Genomic DNA, 22,045 nt, shown 5'->3' on the forward strand with positions numbered 1-22,045 from the left:
CAGACTCCAACCTCTCCACAATGGCCAAGACCAGAGAGCTGTGTAAGGACATTAGGGATACAATTATAGACCTGCACAAGGCTGGGATGGGCTACAGGACAATAGGCAAGCAGCTTGGTGAGAAGGCAACAACTGTTGGCGCAATTATTAGAAAATGGAAGAAGTTCAAGATGACGGTCAATCACCCTCGGTCTGGGGCTCCATGCAAGATCTTACCTCGTGGGGCATCAATGATCATGAGGAAGGTGAGGGATCAGCCCAGAACTTCACGGCAGGACCTGGTCAATGACCTGAAGAGAGCTGGGACCACAGTCTCAAAGAAAACCATTAGTAACACACTACGCCGTCATGGATTAAAATCCTGCAGCGTACGCAAGGTCCCCCTGCTCAAGCCAGCGCATGTCCAGGCCCGTCTGAAGTTTCCCAATGACCATCTGGATGATCCAGAGGAGGAATGGGAGAAGGTCATGTGGTCTGATGAGACAAAAATAGAGCTTTTTGGTCTAAACTCCACTCGCCGTGTTTGGAGGAAGAAGAAGGATGAGTACAACCCCAAGAACACCATCCAAACCGTGAAGCATGGAGGTAGAAACATCATTCTTTGGGGATGCTTTTCTGCAAAGGGGACAGGACGACTGCACCGTATTGAGGGGAGGATGGATGGGGCCATGTATCGCGAGATCTTGGCCAACAACCTCCTTCACTCAGTAAGAGCATTGAAGATGGGTCGTGGCTGGGTCTTCCAGCATGACAACGACCCGAAACACACAGCCAGGGCAACTAAGGAGTAAGAAGCATCTCAAGGTCCTGGAGTGGCCTAGCCAGTCTCCAGACCTGAACCCAATAGAAAATCTTTGGAGGGAGCTGAAAGTCCATATTGCCCAGCGACAGCCCCGAAACCTGAAGGATCCGGAGAAGGTCTGTATGGCCAAAATCCCTGCTGCAGTGTGTGCAAACCTGGTCAAGACCTACAGGAAACGTATGATCTCTGTAATTGCAAACAAAGGTTTCTGTACCAAATATTAAGTTCTGCTTTTCTGATGTATCCAATACTTATGTCATGCAATAAAATGCAAATTAATTACTTAAAAATCATACAATGTGATTTTCTGGATTTTTTTTATAGATTCTGTCTCTCACAGTTGAAGTGTACCTATGATAAAAATTACAGACCTCTACATGCTTTGTAGGTAGGAAAACCTGCAAAATCGACAGTGTATTAAATACTTGTTCTCCCCACTGTACTGTATACCTCTGGGCCCATATTTACAAGGTATCCAAGACTACAGTGAGGGAAAAAAGTATTTGATCCCCTGCTGATTTTGTACATTTGCCCACTGACAAAGACATGATCAGTCTATAATTTTAAATGGTAGGTTTATTTGAACAGTGAGAGACAGAATAACAACAAAAAAATCCAGAAAAACGCATGACAAAAACGTTATAAATTGATTTGCATTTTAATGAGGGAAATAAGTATTTGACCCCTCTGCAAAACATGACTTAGTACTTGGTGGCAAAACCCTTGTTGGCAATCACAGAGGTCAGACGTTTCTTGTAGTTGGCCACCAGGTTTGCACACATCTCAGGAGGGATTTTGTTCCACTCCACTTTGCAGATCTTCTCCAAGTCATTACGGTTGAGGCTGACATTTGGCAACTCAAACCTTCAGCTCCCTCCACAGATTTTCTATGGGATTAAGGTCTGGAGACTGGCTAGGCCACTCTAGGACCTTAATGTGCTTCTTCTTGAGCCACTCCTTTGTTGCCTTGGCCGTGTGTTTTGGGTCATTGTCATGCTGGAATACCCATCCACGACCCATTTTCAATGCCCTGGCTGAGGGAAGGAGGTTCTCACCCAAGATTTGACGGTACATGGCCCCGTCCATCGTCCCTTTGATGCGGTGAAGTTGTCCTGTCCCCTTAGCAGAAAAACACCCCCAAAGCATAATGTTTCCACCTCCATGTTTGACGGTGGGGATGGTGTTCTTGGGGTCATAGGCAGCATTCCTCCTCCTCCAAACACGACGAGTTGAGTTGATGCCAAAGAGCTCAATTTTGGTCTCATCTGATCACAACACTTTCACCCAGTTCTCTGAATCATTCAGATGTTCATTGGCAAACTTCAGACTGCCCTGTATATGTGCTTTCTTGAGCAGGGGGACCTTGCGGGCGCTGCAGGATTTCAGTCCTTCACGGCGTAGTGTGTTACCAATTGTTTTCTTGGTGACTATGGTCCCAGCTGCCTTGAGATCATTGACAAGATCCTCCCGTGTAGTTCTGGGCTGATTCCTCACCGTTCTCATGATCATTGCAACTCCACGAGGTGAGATCTTGCATGGAGCCCCAGGCCGAGGGAGACTGACAATTATTTTGTGTTTCTTCCATTTGCGAATAATCGCACCAACTGTTGTCACCTTCTCACCAAGCTGCTTGGCGATGGTCTTGTAGCCCATTCCAGCCTTGTGTAGGTCTACAATCTTGTCCCTGACATCCTTGGAGAGCTATTTGGTCTTGGCCATGGTGGAGAGTTTGGAATCGGATTGATTGATTGCTTCTGTGGACAGGTGTCTTTTATACAGGTAATGAGCTGAGATTAGGAGCACACTCTTAAAGGGAGTGCTCCTAATCTCAGCTTGTTACCTGTATAAAAGACACCTGGGAGCAAGACATCTTTCTGATTGAGAGGGGGTCAAATACTTATTTCCCTCATTAAAATGCAAATCAATTTATAACATTTTTGACATGCGTTTTTCTGGATTTTTTTGTTGTTATTCTGTCTCTCACTGTTCAAATAAACCTACCATTAAAATTATAGACTGATCATTTCTTTGTCAGTGGGCAAACGTACAAAATCAGCAGGGGATCAAATACTTTCTTCCCTCACTGTATGAGAAAAAAATATTCCATTTTATTTGGAACGGCAAGCCAGACAAATTTAAAGGGCCTATTTATATAATGAATATGAATTTGGAGGACAGAAATTATTAAATATTAAAGCATTAGACCTATCACTAAAAGCTTTGCTGGTGACACTGTGTGATTTATTTAGAATTCAAGGCACACTTAACCAGCATGGCTACCACAGCGATACTCCATCCCATCTGGTTTGGGCTTAGTGGGACTATCATTTGTTTTTCAACAGGACAATGACCCAACACACCTCCAGGCTGTGTAAGGGCTATTTTACCAAGAAGGAGAGTGATGGAGTGCTGCATCCGATGACCTGGCCTCCACAATCCCCCGACCTTAACCAAATTTAGATGGTTTGGGATGAGTCGGACCGCAGAGTGAAGAAAAGCAGCCAACAAGTGTTCAGCATATGTAGGAACTCCTTCAAGACTGTTGGAAAAGCATTCCAGGTTAAGCTGGTTGAGAGAATGCCAAGAGTGTGCAAAGCAAATGCCAAGAGTGTGCAAAGGTATCATCAAGGCAAAGGGTGGCTACTTTGAAGAATCTCAAATATATTTTGAACACTTTTTTGGTTACTACATGATTCCATGTGTTATTTCATAGTTTTGATGTCTTCACTATTATCCTACAATGTAGAACATAGTAATAATAAAGAAAAACCCTTGAATGAGTAGGTGTTCTAAAACATTTGACCGGTAGTGTACTTAATATAAAAAAATAATTCAGGTTTAATGCAATAACCTTTTTGGTCCAATGCAGCCGTTTTTAACTCAATATCAAATCATTTCTGGGTAACACTTAAGTACCTTACTGTGATTGCTTTCAATTAAGATTGTCAATGACAAAAAACGCAAAATCATAAAATACAGTATTACAAGTACATGAAGAGGATGGCAACATTTGAATAACTCAGAAATTGTGTGCCGTGTCCCAATTGACCCCATTCCACTGAAAAACAAAACACAAGGCCACAGCTATTGTCTGGTGGTGCAGAGGGTTAATGATCTGGTTGCAGATCTGAAGATTACAGATTCAAGCCCACATTTTCTTTAACCATGTTTCTTTAGAAATATTCTATAAAAAAAGCTGTGAAACTGAGGCTCAGATACACTTTACTAAAAGAGATGTCTTTATTTCGTCCAGATTTATAAATCCAGTCAGAAATGCACAAAGACTAACTGTAAAAAATGCAACATTGTGTAAAAATTGACTGTTCAACTTTTTAAAAATCAGAACCAATATAATTCCTACTTTGAAACGTTTGACATGGTCGAATTGCCACTAAAATCTGGAGAGAAACTTAATGGTGATGTATTCCAATCTGCATGCTGGGAATGTTATGGTAATATTAGGTCAACTTAAATATACCATTTTCTAAATGTTCTGAGGACCTCCAAGTCAAGGTAAAATGTATATTTCGTGAACATCAATGGAAAATTATGTTAAACCTAAAAACAAATATGCTATGAATGTCATAAAAACGTACTTATTTGGAAATTGTGGAACATTATGCAACCTGTTTTGGGAAATCTCTTATTGTATCCACTGCTCCCACAACCTAATTAAATGTTCTGGGAACCTTTAAAGAACAGGCTAAACGTGTTCAGGGATGTTCTTGTTTTTTTGCACCCTAAAAAGAAACATTGTAGAATCATCCGCACAACTGGACAGTTTGTGTTTTGGGAACATATTTTATGTGATGTCCCCACAATGTTCTCACCAGACTGTTCCCACAACCTAACGAAACATTCTGGGAATGTTTAAAGAACAGACAAAATGTGTTCTGGGAACATTTTTGCAACATCAGGCGAATGTTTTATGCAAACATTGTACTGTATAACCATCAACACAACTGGACTGTTGTGTTATGAGAACATTTGCCGCAACCTAACGAATGTTCTGGGAACTTTCACAGAACCAATTTTGGTTTGCTGGGAAAACATTACTGGTACATTGTGTTATTATATTACCTGGAAACCTGATGAGAACTTTTGGGGAATGTTCTGTGGTGGTTGTTAGATGTTGTGCCCAACATTTTAGTGAATGTTAGTCCAAGGATATTTAATTGAAAACATTAAAAAAAATACAATTATCAAATGTTATCATCCTAATGTTAGAACCTAATGTTAGATAAAACCCTGACTAGAACTTAAATGGGAATCTTAGCTAATGATCTGAGAATGTTCCCAGTTTCCTGGGAAGAGTCCAAGACCGTTAGCTTCACAGAGAAGAATATAACGCATTTAAGGACAAAAGCTAAAAGTTAACAGATGGCAGACTTCAGGAATTGATCCAGTATTACAACATCAACATGTTAAAATAAATGTGTCAGCCTATGTAATTGGAAGTAGCTGAAATACATACTATAAGTCAAGTCATCAAAGCTTGTCGATCTGTAAATGTATCAAAGATCCACTAAAGGCTCAGAGGTATCCTTCATCTTTGAGGACAAACATAGAAAAGAAGAGTCAAGAATCAAAGTGACAAACAAGCAGTTTGTGAGGAAGTGTTTATGCGGCACTGGTGACAGGGTGGCAGTTTTGCGTGTGTGTGTGTGTGTGTGTTTTTGTGTGTGCGCTTGTGTGTGTGCTTAAAGGAAACAGGAAAGAAGAGGTGGTGACAGAGACACAGAGCTCTTCTGACCGTGCCTGTCCATCAGTATCATTGTCATGTTGCATGACAAGCCTGTAGGTCACTACATAGATATCAAACGACTCAGTTTTACAACCTTTTCCTGCACAGTCTAAAGCAGTGTTTCTCAACCTTTTTGTCTACCAGGGACAGGCAAGTTGTGGTACTTCCTTCTTTGAGCGCTTACATTTAAATTCAATCAGTGTCAGCTAACTATGAGGGACTGGCGCCAGTCTACGGACCGGAGGTTGAGAAACATTGAACTAAAGATCACTGTGGATGTCTGCAATAACTGGAATCAGGGATTCCACATGAATACAAGTTGTTGTTTTTTTGGAGAGGGGGGGTATTGCGCAATTGCAAAAATGATTGGTTATGTACAAGTACAACAACTTATGTTTCAGCCTTTATAAATCAACCTGTGAATGTCATACGCATGTTCCAGCATTTGGAATTTTTAGAAAAACCCGATCATTCCCCCTTTAGCTTACAGATCACCACTTGAATATTTATTCCGGCATGTATCAGCATTTAAGAAAGCGGTAACGATATTCCTGCAGGATTTAGAAAAATGAAATAGTATTTTCTTCTGCATAGCGACACCTTAATTGCTGAAAAATGCACAGATAATACTCATATGACATTGGTGTTTATTTATTAAGCATTATACAACAGGTTGGTCTAATCCTGAATGCTGATTATTTAAAACCACATTCCAGCCGGTGTCCATTCCACAAGTTACCACCGGCTAAATCTATGACATTAAAATGCCTATTTACTCTGATCTGACAGTCCAGAGCTCTATTTTCATGTCATCTGACCAAAGCACCAGTTCCAATCCAACTGCCAATGCCGCTTAGCAAACTACAGGCGTTTACGTTTGTTGGATGACGTGAAAATAGATCTCTTTGGCCACGCACACCAGTGGTGGGTTTGGCGTTGAAATGAGAACGCATGAGCAGAAAATAACCCCATACCAACTGTATAATATGGTGGTGGATCTTTGATGTATTGGGCTATTTTTGTTTCCACTGGTCCTGGGGCCGGTGTTAAGGTCAACGGAATCATGAACTTTACCCAGTACCAGGACATTTTTGCCAAAAACCTGGTTGCCTCTGCTAGGAGGCTGAAACTTGGCCGCAAGTGGATCTTTCAGCAAGACAATAACCCCCAAGCACACATCAAAATCCAGAAATAAATGGTTAACTGGCCACAAACATCTACATTTTGCAATGGCCATCTCAGTCTCTGGACATGAAACACATTGAAAACCTGTAGTTTGAATTTAAGAGGGCAGTCCATAAGCGCAGACGAAGGATATCAATGATCTGGAAGGATTTTGTATGGAGGAATGGTCTAAGATCCCTCCCAATGTGTTCTCCAACTCATAAAACATTTTAGAAAAAGGCCCAGTGCCGTTATCTTTGCAAGGTGAGGTATTGAAAACAGGGGTGTCAATAATTTTGACCCCCATCTTTAAAAAATAAAATCCCTTGTTAAACAAAATCTATTTCTCTGACCAATTATATTAGTATAATTGTTTATTTTATACAGTCATTTTTGCTCATCTTCATCAAGGGTATCAATAATTTGGGACCCCACTCTAGCTCTACAGATTTATAATACAAATAGCTTAGTTTTTTGACAGGCTATTCTGCAGCTTTAGCAGAGAAGCCTTTCTGTGGGCTGTCAGAAAGACTGTATGCGAAATGTAACAAGGTTTAACAAGACTGCTTAGATTGATAGAACTGCATCTGATTGAAGAGGCCTCTCTCTCTCTCACACACACACACTTTCTAACCGATCTCTGCTTTCTGCAAAATAACAGTAATCGTATGCCTTACTCATTGGTTCTACTCCAAGGGGAAATGGAGGGTTTGGTCAGTTTTCTGTGTAAAAATCTATTTGAATTTCATGCTTATTCCTGCAGAAAGAAACAGCAATCCAAACCCTGTTTCTTCAGAGTAAAGTGTGAAGGGTGTCTCACTGAGTAAGGCTAACATAAGAAGAGCTGCAGAAATATTTTCTTTACACCATGTAAATGAATGTCATGATTGCAGAAAGAACATTTGAGCCAATTTAACAGCTTATTATAGCTGTGGCATTTTCCCTATGTTCAGCTATGAAGCACATAGCAGTACAGTAATCCCTGGAGTTCGTCATACTATTTGAGTGCAATACATACCGGTTCATTTTTTGGAAGATGATAGCTTTGAGACATTGATGCTACTATTTTCCAAACTAAGCACACCTATAACATTCTGCAATGTCAACAGTATTTGACAATGTACTCTGTTTGGAGCCAGAGGGACCACACAACAAAATTATCGCCTCAAATGGGTGCCATATTGAAATGGAATTTCCCATCATTGTAGCAGGAAATAGCATTTAACACAGTTTAAATTACATTTCTCTCCCCACTTAACAGTGCAGCTACACTGGTTTGTATTGATTTGACCTATCCCTTAAGTGTTTGTGTGCATGTGTGTATGTGTGTTATAGCATCAGTTTCATCATGGGGCGTAGTGACAAAGTGTTTTCACTATGATCTATGACAGCATACATCACTTATCTCCTGACGGATAGAACCACAGTGGACTGGAATGTATCTAAACACTGATCTACAGGACACTGCAGATTGCAATCAGATATACAGTTAGATATACAATACGATCATTAATTATGTATATTAAAAAGCACAAACATTGTATAAGGGAGAGTGGGGTAAGTTGAGCCACCCTTGTTTCTAGGAAACCATACACAAAATGTATCTTTTGACCAAATATTTAGGAAGAGGTTATCATTTCATCGAGTCCACGAAGGAAGAAACCAGATGGAAAAAGTGGCAAGCAAGTTAGGTCCAAAGGATTTTCACCAAGTCAAATGAATGTATTGTTTTAGAGGTTTCATGATGCTTGTATCTAAACCAAAGTAGATAACTTAAAGATAGTTCTATACATCAGCTGGGGTCTCTATAAGCTTCAATAAGGTCCTAAACCTAGTAAGAAAGTGCATCCTTGTAGCTGTGTGGGCTAATAGTCAAAATGTTTGCTATGGGGTACGTTAAGCCGATGGTTGAGCCAATTGAAGGGTCTTCTTCTCAGGAGTAGTGCAAGGCATTACCGCTGGGATATGAGGTAAGCACAGGGTCTGGCCTATGTTAAGTGTACAAAGTGTTTGTTAGGTGTTAAGCCGGTGTTAAAATATGATTTCAATTATTAAAAAGACAAAAAAAAGTTATTGTGATTGTGTTAAATTATGTTTGGGAAATTAAGATAGACATGGTTTTTTAAAAGGTAGTGGTAATATTTCATTCAGTACAGAAACTTGTAGGCAGCTTAAATTACCCTGTCCCGCAGCTCAACTTACACCATACCCAGGGTACTTTGTGGCACTTTTCTTTGGACAAGCTATGTTTTGAAAACTGTAATGTTTACATACATTCTGATTATTTTCCGGGGATACAAAACATCCTGAAATATATGTAAATATCTTTGTTAGATAGAATACTGTATTTCCCTTGGAGTGATGCTGAATGTAGAGAATGTCTCAACTTACCCTACGCTCCCCAACAGTGCTTGCATTCACATAAACACACACACACCCCCCCCCCCCCCAATCCACACAGGTCCCCACATCACCATATTACACTAAGTATATAATAGTGAAAGATGACCACCATGTACAATAGCCCCTCCCTCTCTCCATGGGGTAGACCGACACCAACACCCCTTCACTGGGACAGGAGGGAGCAGTAGCTCATGAGTTAGGACCTGTCACCATTACATTATAAACCATTTTTCAAAGCAGCCCAGCCATATAAACAATACTGTTATTTCCTGAGCACAGGATCAAACACCTAATCTAACAGGAGATTTATGACTCAAAGAGAACAGCTACCAAGCACAGAAGAGGCTAAAAACACGTGAATGTACTCTTAACAATATAATAATAAAAACCCATTTAGCAGACGCTTTTATCCAAAGCGACTTACAGTCATGTGCACATAAATTTTTACGTATGGGTGGTCCCGGGGATCGAACCCACTACCCTGGCGTTACAAGCGCCATGCTCTACCAATTGAGCTACAGAGGACCGACATTCGTGTATGAAAAGCCATGCAAAGGAACCTAACACGTTCTATGAATATTGTCATAAATGTGCCTAGAACGCAGTATGAAGAAGTTGTTCATAGTCTTACCCAATGTAGCTTTCCAAAGCAAAACTGTTATTGTAAAATTGTGTCCATTACCATCCCAATCATTCACTGCGCAAATATGAAATGGGCTCATATAGATGCCTTAAACCTTATTGTCAAACAAAATGTTGAGCCATTCTAAACTTGAAAAATCCTTTATCTGTCCATTTGCTATAAAATAGTATTCTGACAGAGGATTTGAAGCAGGGCTCAATGGGACTTCCCTGCATAAATAAAGGTAAAAAATGTCCTGCATGCTGTCTGCAATGTGAAGCATATGTGACAGAATATTATATCATCACGTTGTCACTGCTGCCTTTGAAGATTAGATACTACACAGGTCTCTCCCTCTCTCTCTCTCTCTCGTTCTCTCTCTACTGTAGACTAGAGCTATCTCTCCATCCTCTACTGTAGACTAGAGCTCTCCCCCATTTACATTTTTGTCATTTAGCAGACGCTCTTATCCAGAGCGACTTACAGGAGCAATTAGGGTTAAGTGCCTTGCTCAAGGGCACATCGACAGATTTTTCACCTAGTCGGCTCAGGGATTAGAACCAGCGACCTTTCGGTTACTGGCACAACCCTCTTAACCACTAAGCTACCTGCTCTACTGTAGACTAGAGCTATCTCTCCATCCTCTACTGTAGACTAGAGCTCTCGCTCTCACTAACTTCTCAATGGACAGATACAGGATCTGAATTTGACCCAGTTTGCTACAGCAGGATACATTTTTCGTAAGGGAAAATCAAGTCTGAAATTTCAAAGTGGAAATTACAAACCTCAAATAGTTTCTCTCTCTCTCCCGCTCTCGTTCTCTCTGGACAGGATGGGACGTAACACCTGGAGCCATGTTACTAGGGGTGTGTGTGTGTGTGTGTGTGTGTGTGTGTCATCAAATGCAACGCTGCTTGCTCGTCAACCGCCACATCATTGTCCCTCTGGGGATATGTATGCATCAGCAAATCAAGATTCCATATGATGTGACAATAATATGCTAATGTTCATATTCAGAAACTGCAACCAGCCACAAAAAGTTAATATACAGTATACATTAAACACAGCCTAACTAATATTATCCCTCTAGTGGTGCGGGGGCTGTGCTTTGGCAGAGTGGGTGGGGTTATATCCTTCCTGTTTGGCCCTGTCCGGGGGTTTCTTCGGATGGGGCCACAGTGTCTCCGGACCGCTCCTGTCTCAGCCTCCAGTATTTATGCTGCAGTAGTTTATGTGTCGGGGGGCTGGGGTTAGTTGGTTATACCTGGAGTACTTCTCCTGTCTTATCCAGTGTCCTGTGTGAATTTAAGTATGCTCTCTCTAATTCTCTCGTTCTCTCTTTCTCTCTGAGAACCTGAGCCCTAGGACCATACGTCAGGACTACCGGGCATGATGACACCTTGCTGTCCCCAGTCCGCCTGGCCTTGCTGCTATTCCAGTTTCAACTGTTCTGCCTGCGGTTACGAAACCCCTACCTGTCCCAGACCTGCTGTTTTCAACTCTTAATGATCGGCTATGAAAAGCCAACTGAGATTTATTCCTGATTATTATTTGACCATGCTTGTCACTTATGAACATTTTTGAACATCTTGGCATGGTTCTGTTATAATCTTCACCCGGCACAGCCAGAAGAGGACTGGCCACCCCTCATAGCCTGGTTCCTCTCTAGGTTTCTTCCTAGGTTTTCGCCTTTCTAGGGAGTTTTTCCTAGCCACCGTGCTTCTACACCTGCATTACTAGCTGTTTGGGGTTTTAGGCTGGGTTTCTGTACAGCACTTCGAGATATTAGCTGATGTAAGAAGGGCTATATAAAATAAAATTGATTGATTGATTGATTGATTACTGTACCTGTCCTATACACTAAACATGCATCCCCAGGAAGAATGGCTGTGGCTTTGGCAAAAGCTAATGGGGATCTGAATAAACCAATGAACAGAATCACTGACAGAGCAGTGGTGATAGAACAAGACCTGATGGAGAGATTCAGGGGAAACAGGGATAAAGGTATTAACACACACTATACTTCAAAAGATTTTAGGATGCCTAGGATTGGTAACACTTTACTGTAGGTGTCCTTATGAATGCATTGATAAAGCCTTTTTTTAAAACCTTTATTTAACTAGGCAAGTCAGTTAAGAACAAATTCTTATTTACAATGATGGCCTACCCCGGCCAAACCCGGACGGCGCTGGGCCAATTGTGCACCGCCCTATAGGACTCCCAATCCCGGCCGGTTGTTATACAGCCTGGAATCGAACCAGGGGGTCTGTAGTGATGCCTCAAGCACTGAGATGCAGTGCCTTAGACCACTGCACCACTCGGGAGTTTATAACAGCTACATAACACGTTATAGCAAAGACAGGACACCTACACTAAAGAATTACCAATCCTAAAATCTTTTGAAGTACAGTACGTGTGTTAATACCTTTTTCACTGTTTCACCTGAATCTCTCCATCAGGTCTTGTTCTATCACCACTGCTCTGTCAGTGATTCTGCTTTAAATGGAATCAGCAAACAGCTGTCTTCCTTTGAAGACAGTTTACAGACAGTTGTCAAAAAACCCATAATGCTCAGGGCCAACCGCTGCTACAGTGACAAGACAGCTGTATAATCCCCCTGTCAACGATGTGATCTTCGGCTGCTGCCAACAATGATCCACCACAGTTGGTAAAAATAGAGTCGTGCCGAGGCGGCCATTTTTATAGAGAATAATGGAATAGTCAGTCAGGGTTTAAACTGGATGGAATCATACAGTAGAGTCATTCCACTTGAATCTTCTGATGCTTTTCCAAGCTTCTTTCTATTCAGAACAAAACCTATAGCATGACCTACACAATATACAAACCCTAACTCTTGGAGTGTGTCTCCATCATTAAAGTCTACAGAATCACTACTAGGACTTCATTTATGCCACAATGGTGCACAAAACAACATTGGAGCTCAGCAGGCTACGAAATGGAAACAAGGAGAGAAACAATTCAGAGTATTGAAATGTACCCGTACAACCGCTGTACCTCTCACAGTCTCTCTCTTTGTCTCTCACCATGGAAACGGAGGCTGAGATGCAGGGAGTGCATCTGAACCCGCTGTTCTGTATGTGCTGTAAAGTAGTGAGTGAAACTGTGTCCCAAACGGCACCCTGTTCCCTATGTAGTGTACTACTTTTGACCATGGTCCATTGGGCTCTGGTCAAAAGTAGTGCACTAGGTATGGAATAGGGTGTCATTTGGGACGCACCCAGGGTCTGAGAGCAGCTGAGGCAGATGGTGCTGAGGTAGTGAGTGATTGCAGGGGGAATGCAGGGGAGTGCTCGGCTCAATTGATCCTGCCTAGCAGGTTCTCCTGCTGCAGCTACTCCTACACAACCGAGAGCCAATCAGCCAAATATAGTAACATATAACTACGGTCTGTGTCCTATATTGCATGCGTGTGTCAGTCTCTGGCTGTCTTTAGACGTATCCTTACGAAATGAAATCGATGGATGGAATGAAAAGGATGGCTAGGTGACGATCGTTCCCTACATTTTGCCATAACCACTGACAGATATGATATTGGTGATCATGTGAGTTACAGTAACAGCAGCCATATTGTTGGAGAGAGCTTGAGCGCTACAGTAAGGAAGAGAGATGAAAGACTAATTGAATATCACCAGGTTAGATGATTCATCACCCCTGAATGAACGTTTGAAAAAGCTCATGGAGTGGCGAACACTTATTATTTGCATAGAAACGCTCATGCCTTTGTGATGCAAAAATAATATGATGTGAAATAGTGTCAGAACATGGTTTTGGGGACAGTAGAGTGTTTGCTGTGCTCCCTGTTTCCTGTCTGGATGGAGTGCAGGGCCATCGATTCAGACAGTTTAAGGGGATATAAGCTAATGGGTTGGTCAAATCAATTCAAAACAGAGCCCTTAAAAAGGCCCAATAGACATGTTTATCTCAATATCAAATCATTACTGGGTAACAATTAAGTACCTTACTGTAATAGTTTTCCATTACAATTTTTTTTTTAAAGAAACAAAAATTGCTTTTTGCAAAAATACTATTTCTCAAGCAAGAATTTAGCTAGGACTCACTGGGAGTGGTCTGAGAGGGGAGGGAAGAGCACCAAAGCGATGCAGGAGCCTAATGAGATGTAAATGTCAAATCTAGCTGATTTTGACAGAGAGGTTTGGAATGCTCTTTGTTATTGGTCTATTACATTTATACCGCCTGGTGATGTCACCAGGCAAGCCAAAACTCCACAGATGAAAAACCTGCTGATAAGAAGTTCCTATGTAGATTGCATTTTCAACTAGCAACTATCAGGAAATAACAATGATCAATTTTTACTTTTACACTGTTAGCTTCATCAGCTGTGGTACAATATGATACAAAACAAAGGAAAAATAGAAATGTGACTGCCTGGGCCTTTAAGGTTCAGTGGAGTCCAAATGGGTGATGGGGTGAACATGACAAGATTACCAGATCAGAGCTGCTCCGTTTATCTAGAACCAAATAATTAAATTCTAACAACATTCCATCATGAGACTTAAGGGGGGCTCATTCATTCATAATGCTACCACAAGGGGAGAAAGCCAACATAATGCCAGAGGGCACCCTTAACCCTTAGATGAACGTTTCCCAAACCTCTGAGTGTTCCCCCAGCGGATTCAAATGATCACCTAATCATCAAGCCCCTCAGTTAAATCAGCTGCGCTACTTCTGGAATACATCAGATATGGACTGGATGGGGGTACTCCAGGAGAGGATTGGGAAACACTGCCTTAGATCATGACAAAAAAAACTGTCCCATGTACTCACATCCAATCATCATCATGGCGACAGCGAAGATCTTCTCTCCGTCGGTGGTGGGGGCGATGTTGCCAAACCCTATACTGGTCAGAGATGTCATGGTGAAGTATAGAGATGTGATGTAGACAGAGTCTTTGTTGGGGCCGCCCTCCCACTTCCCTGTCCCGCTGGCGTTGAAGCGGTATGGAGAGCCCACCGTCTCCCCCAGCATGTACAGCCAGCTGTCTGTCCGCAGGATGCCCGTTTCCTCGTCTATCACCTCATAGTCACCAATACTGTACCTGTTATAGTCAGTCAAGATAAAAAATATATTCAGCCACTCTTGGTAGGACATTGGAAGTTTGCTTCAAAAACGCATCCTTTATTGTTAAAGCCTAGTTAGACAATATCCAACCAGGTGATACCCATTAGGTTGAGAAGAGAAATAACCATGTTAGGGGTAGGGATTTTGGTTAAGGGGTAGAGGTTAGGTTTAGGGGTAGGGGAAGGGATAGGTTTATGTTTAGGGGTAGGGGTTAGGTTTAGGTTTAGGGGCAGGGGTTATGGTTAAGGGTTAGGTTTAAGGGGGATGGGAAGGGATAGGTTTAAGTTTAGGGGTAGGGATTAGCTTTAGGGGTAGGGGTTAAGGGGTAAGGGAAGGGATATGTTTGGCCTCCCGCAGTGGTCTAATGCACTGCATCGCAGTGCTAGCTGTGCCACTAGAGATCCTGGTTCGAATCCAGGCTCTGTCGTAGCCGGCCGCGTATATGCATAATTGGCCCTGCGTCGTCCAGGGTAGGGGAGGGAATGGCCGGCAGGGATTTTGCTCAGTTGGTAGAGCATGGCGTTTGCAACGCCAGGGTTGTGGGTTCAATTCCCACAGGGGGCCAGTATGAAAAATTATGTATGCACTCACTAACTGTAAGGCGTTCTGGATAAGAGCGTCTGCTAAATGACGTAAATGTTTAGGGTTAGGGTTAAGGGTACCTCTACAACACGTCAGAGGTTGGTTCACTTTGCTTAGAGGAGGAAGACTAATGTTAGAAAATAACACATGTCAATGCTGGTGAGAAACAGACTTCTCCCTCATGACATTGTCAACACTACAGAGCATGATGGTTTTTAACCCGTTACTCAGTGACTCCCAAGTCGTTTCACTTCGCATTTTTTTCTAATCCACCAGTAGCACATCTGATTCAACTTGAACACTAATCCACAACTAATCTTCTTGATTAATTAAATTAGGTGTGGTAGACCAAAAGCATGCCACGGCTGGGGATCAGAGGGGGACGGATTAAGAAACACTGAAGAAATATGCAATTAACAAATACAGTAGCTAGATTGTTTTGGCTACTGTCATAGTTTATTGCATATATTAAATGTCCGTAAATGTAAATGTAAAATGTATATTAATATATGATAAAAGTTTATCATATATAATGACTTCTTATCACATGAATAACTCCTATAACAGGTTTTGCCAACCCTCTCCATCGGGGATCACCAGACAGTTTACATCTTTGTTGTCTAATGATCAAGGCTTGACTAGTTGAATCAGGTGTGCCAGTTTAGGGCTACAGCAAATATGTGCAACGTCTGGTGGTCCCGGATGAGAGGGTTGGGAAGTACTGTCATTACACATTAAAGGTAGACTCAGCGATATGACGTAGATGCACAACGTCAACAGCATAGTGGGTCAATTTCCGCAACAACTAAGAGGGTTGAAGTGCGAGGCTCAACTTCTCCTCTGTTTTGGTACCGTACCTACCATGTTGTAACAGCGTGAAGCGAACCCGTGCACATGCGCAGATACTTTGTGTGAGAGCAAAGTCTTGCATCTCGCCATCTAATTTCACTGAGTCTACCTTTAATATACAGTCAAATCAGTCATAACAGAACAGTACCAGATGCAGGCCAGCCAGTGGGCAGCCAGGCCGAAGACACACACCAACAGGACGAGGACGGCAGCTCCATACTCAATGTAGTGGTCCAGTTTACGGGCTACCCTGCCCAAACGCAGCAGCCGGACCACCTTCAGGGAACTGAACAGACTGCTAATCCCCTGCGAGAGCGAGAGAGCGAGAGAGCGAGAGAGCGAGAGCGAAGCAAGAGGTTGAAAGAATGTTTCAGTTCTATGGAAACGGAAGGGTGGTCCTGTACTTTAAGAGCCATTACTTCAGGTACAAACATACACCAGGATTAACACAACTGCATCATATTTTGAGCCAAACCAACTCAGTGAGTTTGATAATGAAAGGCCTACTTGAGTGACAGCTCGATGGTTCCAGTTCTTCACGTCCCACAAACAAACACAGGCAGAGGAGGAGGAGGGACCATGCAAACAGAACAAAGAACAAAACAGGGGGAGGAAGAAAATAAAAGAAAAAAAGAAGTGAGCATGATCAAAACAGAAGTAAAGAAGACAAGAAGATTGCAAAAATAAAACCATGACTTTAAACATGTACAAATTATTAGGTAAATGATATTAATGTAAAAAGGATAATGTGATAAAAAAAAGACAAAAAGTTAAGACACTAAACCTAATCTTCTCTCAGTTAGACTTTTTTTATTTATTACTACTGTGTTTTATTGAGCATGGTGGAATGCGACGAACACGTTACCTAGTAACAATTTCAGTTGACCAATTGAAATGAATATATTCCAAAATATTACAGTGAAGCCGCAAATAGTTTAAGGATTTGTAGACCTGTAATTTCTGATAAGATAACTTGGCTGGGGAGAGGGGAGACTCGAGGCCATGGAGGTGGTCGAAGTAAGACATTGAATACCGAATTCTTCTGTATACATGCATTTACATTCAATATGCAAGAGCAGGTTACATCTTAGACGCAAGGGCATAGTACATAATGAATTGCATGGCAATTCAGTCTACAGTTTGGTGATCAGAGTAGCATGGTATAATAACCCTGGGGGATAAAAGACAAACAGCTCAAAGGCAGAGAGACAATTACTATTCTGTTATTCTGTCTCAAGATTATATAGTCATTCTGATTTCCATATACATGCATCATTGCAGCCGTTGGTTGATATGAAACTGATACAACTTTCAGTTGAACAATGAGAACAGTGAAACATCTGCTACTTTAGGTACAGAGTGTAGTTCTGCAGCTTGAACTAGTTCAAGGTCGGATTGTCACGAGTTGAGGCCTCTGATGTGTGATCTGGGGCACAGAATGATGGAAAGCACTTGTATACTTAAACCATTTTAAGTTATACATGTGCAATTATGCAGGTTATTCATGATATGATTGTAAGCAAAAATATGTAAGGGTGTGGCATCTGATTTGGGTTGTCATCCATTCTCAATCCCTCCTTCGATCGATTAGGCTCCAGCCTATACGATTGCAACTCTACTCCGTCCTCAGATTACTGTCACTTTTTGGCTGCAAACTGAAAAAACGTAGCTATTCCTAGTACATGTAATAGAAAGTCTACATGGCCACTTCATTATTTGTAGTGGCAGTTTAGACCTGAAACAGATACTCTCGTTCACCACAGACTAAGCTAACGTTAGCGAATGTTTGTGGTTAACAGAAAACAAATAGAATGTTAGCTAACCTTCTAACTAAACCTCATAGTAACGCTGTACTTATCCCCTGTAGGTATAAAGCATGTAGAGGTCTCCACAATGTTATAATAACTTTAATGGCTAAATTAAGCCTTCACAAATCCTTTAATAAGCCTACTGTATATAGATGCTTCACAAATCCTTTAATAAGCCTACTGTATATAGATGCTTCACAAATCCTTTATCAAGCTGATATAGATGCTTCACAAATCCTTTATCATGCCGATATACAGTGCATTCGGAAAGCATTCAGACCCTTGATTTTTTCCACATTATGTTACGTTACAGCATTATTCTAAAATGGATTAAATTGTTTTTTTCCCCTCATCAATCTACACACAATACCCCATAATGACAAAGCAAAAACAGGTTTTTAGAAATGTTTGCAAATTTATAAATAAACAACTGAGATATCACATTTACATAAGTATGCAGACCCTTTACTAAGTACTTTGTTGAAGCACCTTTGGCAGCGATTACAGCCTCGAGTCTTCTTGGGTATGACACTACAAGCTTGGCACACCTGTATTTGGGGAGTTTCTCCCATTCTTCTCTGCAGATCCTCTCAAGCTCTGTCAGGTTGGATGGGGAGTGTTGCTGCACAGCTATTTTCAGGTCTCTCCATAGATGTTAGATCAAGTTCAAGTCCGGGCTCTGGCTGGGCCACTCAAGGACATTCAGAGACTCGTCCCGAAGCCACTCCTGCGTTGTCTTGGCTGTGTGCTTAGGGTCGTTGTCCTGTTGGAAGGTGAACCTTTGCCCCAGTTGGAGGTCCTGAGCACTCTGGAGCAGGTTTTCATCAAGGGTCTCTCTGTACTTTGCTCCATTTGTCTGACTAGTCTCCCAGTCCCTGCCACTGAAAAACAATCCCCACAGCATGATGCTGCCACCACCATGCTTCACCGTAGGGATGGTGCCAGGTTTCCTCCAGACGTGACACTTGGCATTCAGGCCAAAGAGTTCAACCTTGGTTTCATCAGACCAGATAATCTTGTTTCTCATGGTCTGAGAGTCTTTAGGTGCCTTTTGGCAAACTCCAAGCTAGCTGTCAAGTGCCTTTTACTGAGGAGTGGCTTCCGTCTGGCCATTCTACCATAAAGGCCTGATTGGTGGAGCGCTGCAGAGATGGTTGTCCTTCTGAAAAGGTTCTACCATCTCCACAGAGGAACTCTGGAGCTCTGTCAGTGACCATCGGGTTCTTGGTCACCTCCATTACCAAGGCCCTTCTCCCCCGATTGCTCAGTTTGGCCGGGCAGCCAGCTCTAGGAAGAGTCTTGGTGGTTCCAAACTTCTTCCATTTAAGAATGATGGATGCCACTGTGTTCTTGGGGACCTTCAATGCTGCATACATTTTTTGGTACCCTTCCCCAGATCTGTGCCTCGACACAATCCTTTCTCGGAGTTCTACGGACAATTCCTCCGACCTCATGGCTTGGTTTTTGCTCTGACATGCACTGTCAACTGTGGGACCTTATATAGACAGGTGTGTACCTTTCCAAATCATGTCCAATAAATTGAATTTACCACAGGTGGACTCCAATCAAGTTGTAGAAACAACTCAAGGATGATCAATGGAAACCGGATGCACCCGAGCTCAATTTCAAGTCTCATAGCAAAGGGTCTGAATACTTTCCGAATGCACTGTAGATGCTTCAAAACCTTTATCAAGTCTATATACAGTAGATGCGTCACAAATCCTTTATCAAGCCTATATAGATGCTTCACAAATCGTTCATCAGCAAATGTACAACCAAAAGTACAAAAATGACTTGATGATCAGAACCTTTAATGACGTGAGACCACATTAATCCCCAGTCATACAGAAATGTATATGTATCGTTTCCCCTGTCCACAGCAGCTGGCTGGACAGAGCCTCGTTTCCCCTGTCCACAGCAGCTGGCTGGACAGAGCCTCGTTAGGCTGACAGTGAATATCCTGGTGTCTGTCAGCATTAACCGTGGCGCGAGCTGAGAAGCTGAAAGACTAGAGGCCGACAAAGTGCTGTCCCTGCAGATACAATAGACTTGATGCCTCTCACAGCCTTGTTAGCATCCGCCTGTTAAAGACCACTGCAGCACTTTACACCACCAAGTCCTTCATCCACCAACAACTCCCTAAGGGACACGCAGGACGCTACCACAGCATTTTGCACAGATGTAGGCACACACACACACACACACACACACACACACACACACACACACGCACACACAGTACTGGCTCCCAACTTGAGTCCAGTTTGGTTTGCCTAAATGACAACTGACAGTAGCAACCCTTTGTAGCCCTAGGCCACATGTCAAACTCATTCCTCAGAGGGCCGAGTGTCTGGGGGTTTTCGCTCCTCCCTTGTACTTGATTGATGAATGAAAGTCACTAATTAGTAAGGAACTCCTCTCACCTTGTTGTCTAGGTCTTAATTAAAATGAAAAACCAAAAACCTGCAGACACTCGGCACTCTGTGGAATGAGTTTGACACCCCTGCCCTAGGCCTATAGGAGCTACAGTGTGCATGTGAATGCAAGCGCACCCGTGTATGAGAACGGTGTGCACATTGTGCAGTGCATGCTAATAATGAAGGTAACCGGAGTAATCAATAGGCCTAGTAGTGTAACGTTATCCATCTCTAAATCTGTTGACACTTGAACCCTCCATGTGACCCAGAGATGCATTAAACGTTATAATTCACCAAACTAAAAAAGGTGCTTCAATAGCATTTACGTGCATTGACCCTCTATTACACCCTGTGCTTTCACACATACAATAGTGTCAGGAGCCGTATTCACTAAGGGAGTGAACGTTATTTATAATAAGGGTTGCATGGAGAAAAATCTGACCTCTCAAATGACAATGGATGGCCATCCCTATAGCAAAATATATTTTACCTAAACCCTCCCTGAAAGCTTGAAAAAAAACACACAAAAAACTAGTGACCCTCTCCAATAACTTCAGAGCCTGTGTTCACTAAGCGTCTCAGAATAGGAATGTTGATCTATTGCAGATATAGTCCCAACTGTCAATTTAATCTTATTCATTCTGATCTAAAAAGGCTAAACTGTTCCTATATCGGAGACTCTGAATACAGACTCAGATCTGTCAAGAGAAATAGCTAGAGACCAGAATGGACCTGAACAATATTTAAGACTTCCAAAGAAACCCCAATCTCATGTGTCATTGGATGTTACTATCCATTAGATAGACTTGGCACGGTTTTTAACAATAATTGGCTGTGGGATTGATTCTCTGTGAGAAACCTTAGAGGTGCCAATTTGGCTTAAAATTGGGAGAAGAGAAATGCAGTGTATTGATTGTAGAGGGATCTATAGCATCTTAAATGACTCCGGGGTGACTGTTCAGCTTCCTGTTCGGTGAGCGCTCCATTTGACCAATTACTATTAATGTTAGACCTCTCTCTCTCTCACACACACACATCTGAGATGTACTCTTTGTATATGTGTAGGCCTACGTACATATTCCTCTGCATAGCCAATCACACTTTGGTTGGCCTATGTTCATACATCTTCTTCCTGGCTAACGCTAATGGTTTCACTGGCTAATGTCTACACAGTGAGCTCATTTGAGCTAGTCCTGTAATGCCTGGCTAGCTGTGCTGCTAATGCTAAGGCTACACTGATATCTCATTTGATCCCATGCTGTAACTGGCTATACGGCTGCGCTATGCTAATATCTAATTTGATCCAGCCCTGTAGCTGCACGTCTGGCTAGCGGCGCTGCTAACACTACAGCTACACTTTGAAGGCTATGCTAATTCTAGTTCTATGTCTGTAGCTGTGCGGCTGGCTAGCTGCGCTAACACCATGGTACGGCAGTTATCCCCTCCACCAGAGAGCTCATTTACATGACAGGAGAAATCCCGAATCCCCTGACACATAATTATAGCGTCAAACCAGAGTAAAACAATAGAAATGGGAGAAAAAGAGAGAAAGG

At 42.2% G+C, this 22,045-nt stretch overlaps 1 protein-coding gene across 1 annotated transcript in view; it reads right to left on the reverse strand.

Moving 5' to 3' along the window:
- The window catches only part of LOC311110639 (voltage-gated delayed rectifier potassium channel KCNH1-like), a gene marked incomplete at both ends in the record, with an annotated part of 93,035 nt that overhangs the window by 52,764 nt on the left and 18,226 nt on the right, over positions 1-22,045 (reverse strand). The window contains 2 exons of the mRNA XM_084153180.1: positions 14,542-14,813; positions 16,416-16,573. Coding sequence (XP_084009306.1) covers positions 14,542-14,813; positions 16,416-16,573 — 430 coding nt within the window. The remainder of the gene's footprint in view (positions 1-14,541; positions 14,814-16,415; positions 16,574-22,045) is intronic.

The sequence above is a fragment of the Coregonus lavaretus genome (genome assembly GCF_964263955.1).
Source record: "Coregonus lavaretus genome assembly, chromosome: 36".
Taxonomy (NCBI): Eukaryota; Metazoa; Chordata; class Actinopteri; order Salmoniformes; family Salmonidae; genus Coregonus; species Coregonus lavaretus.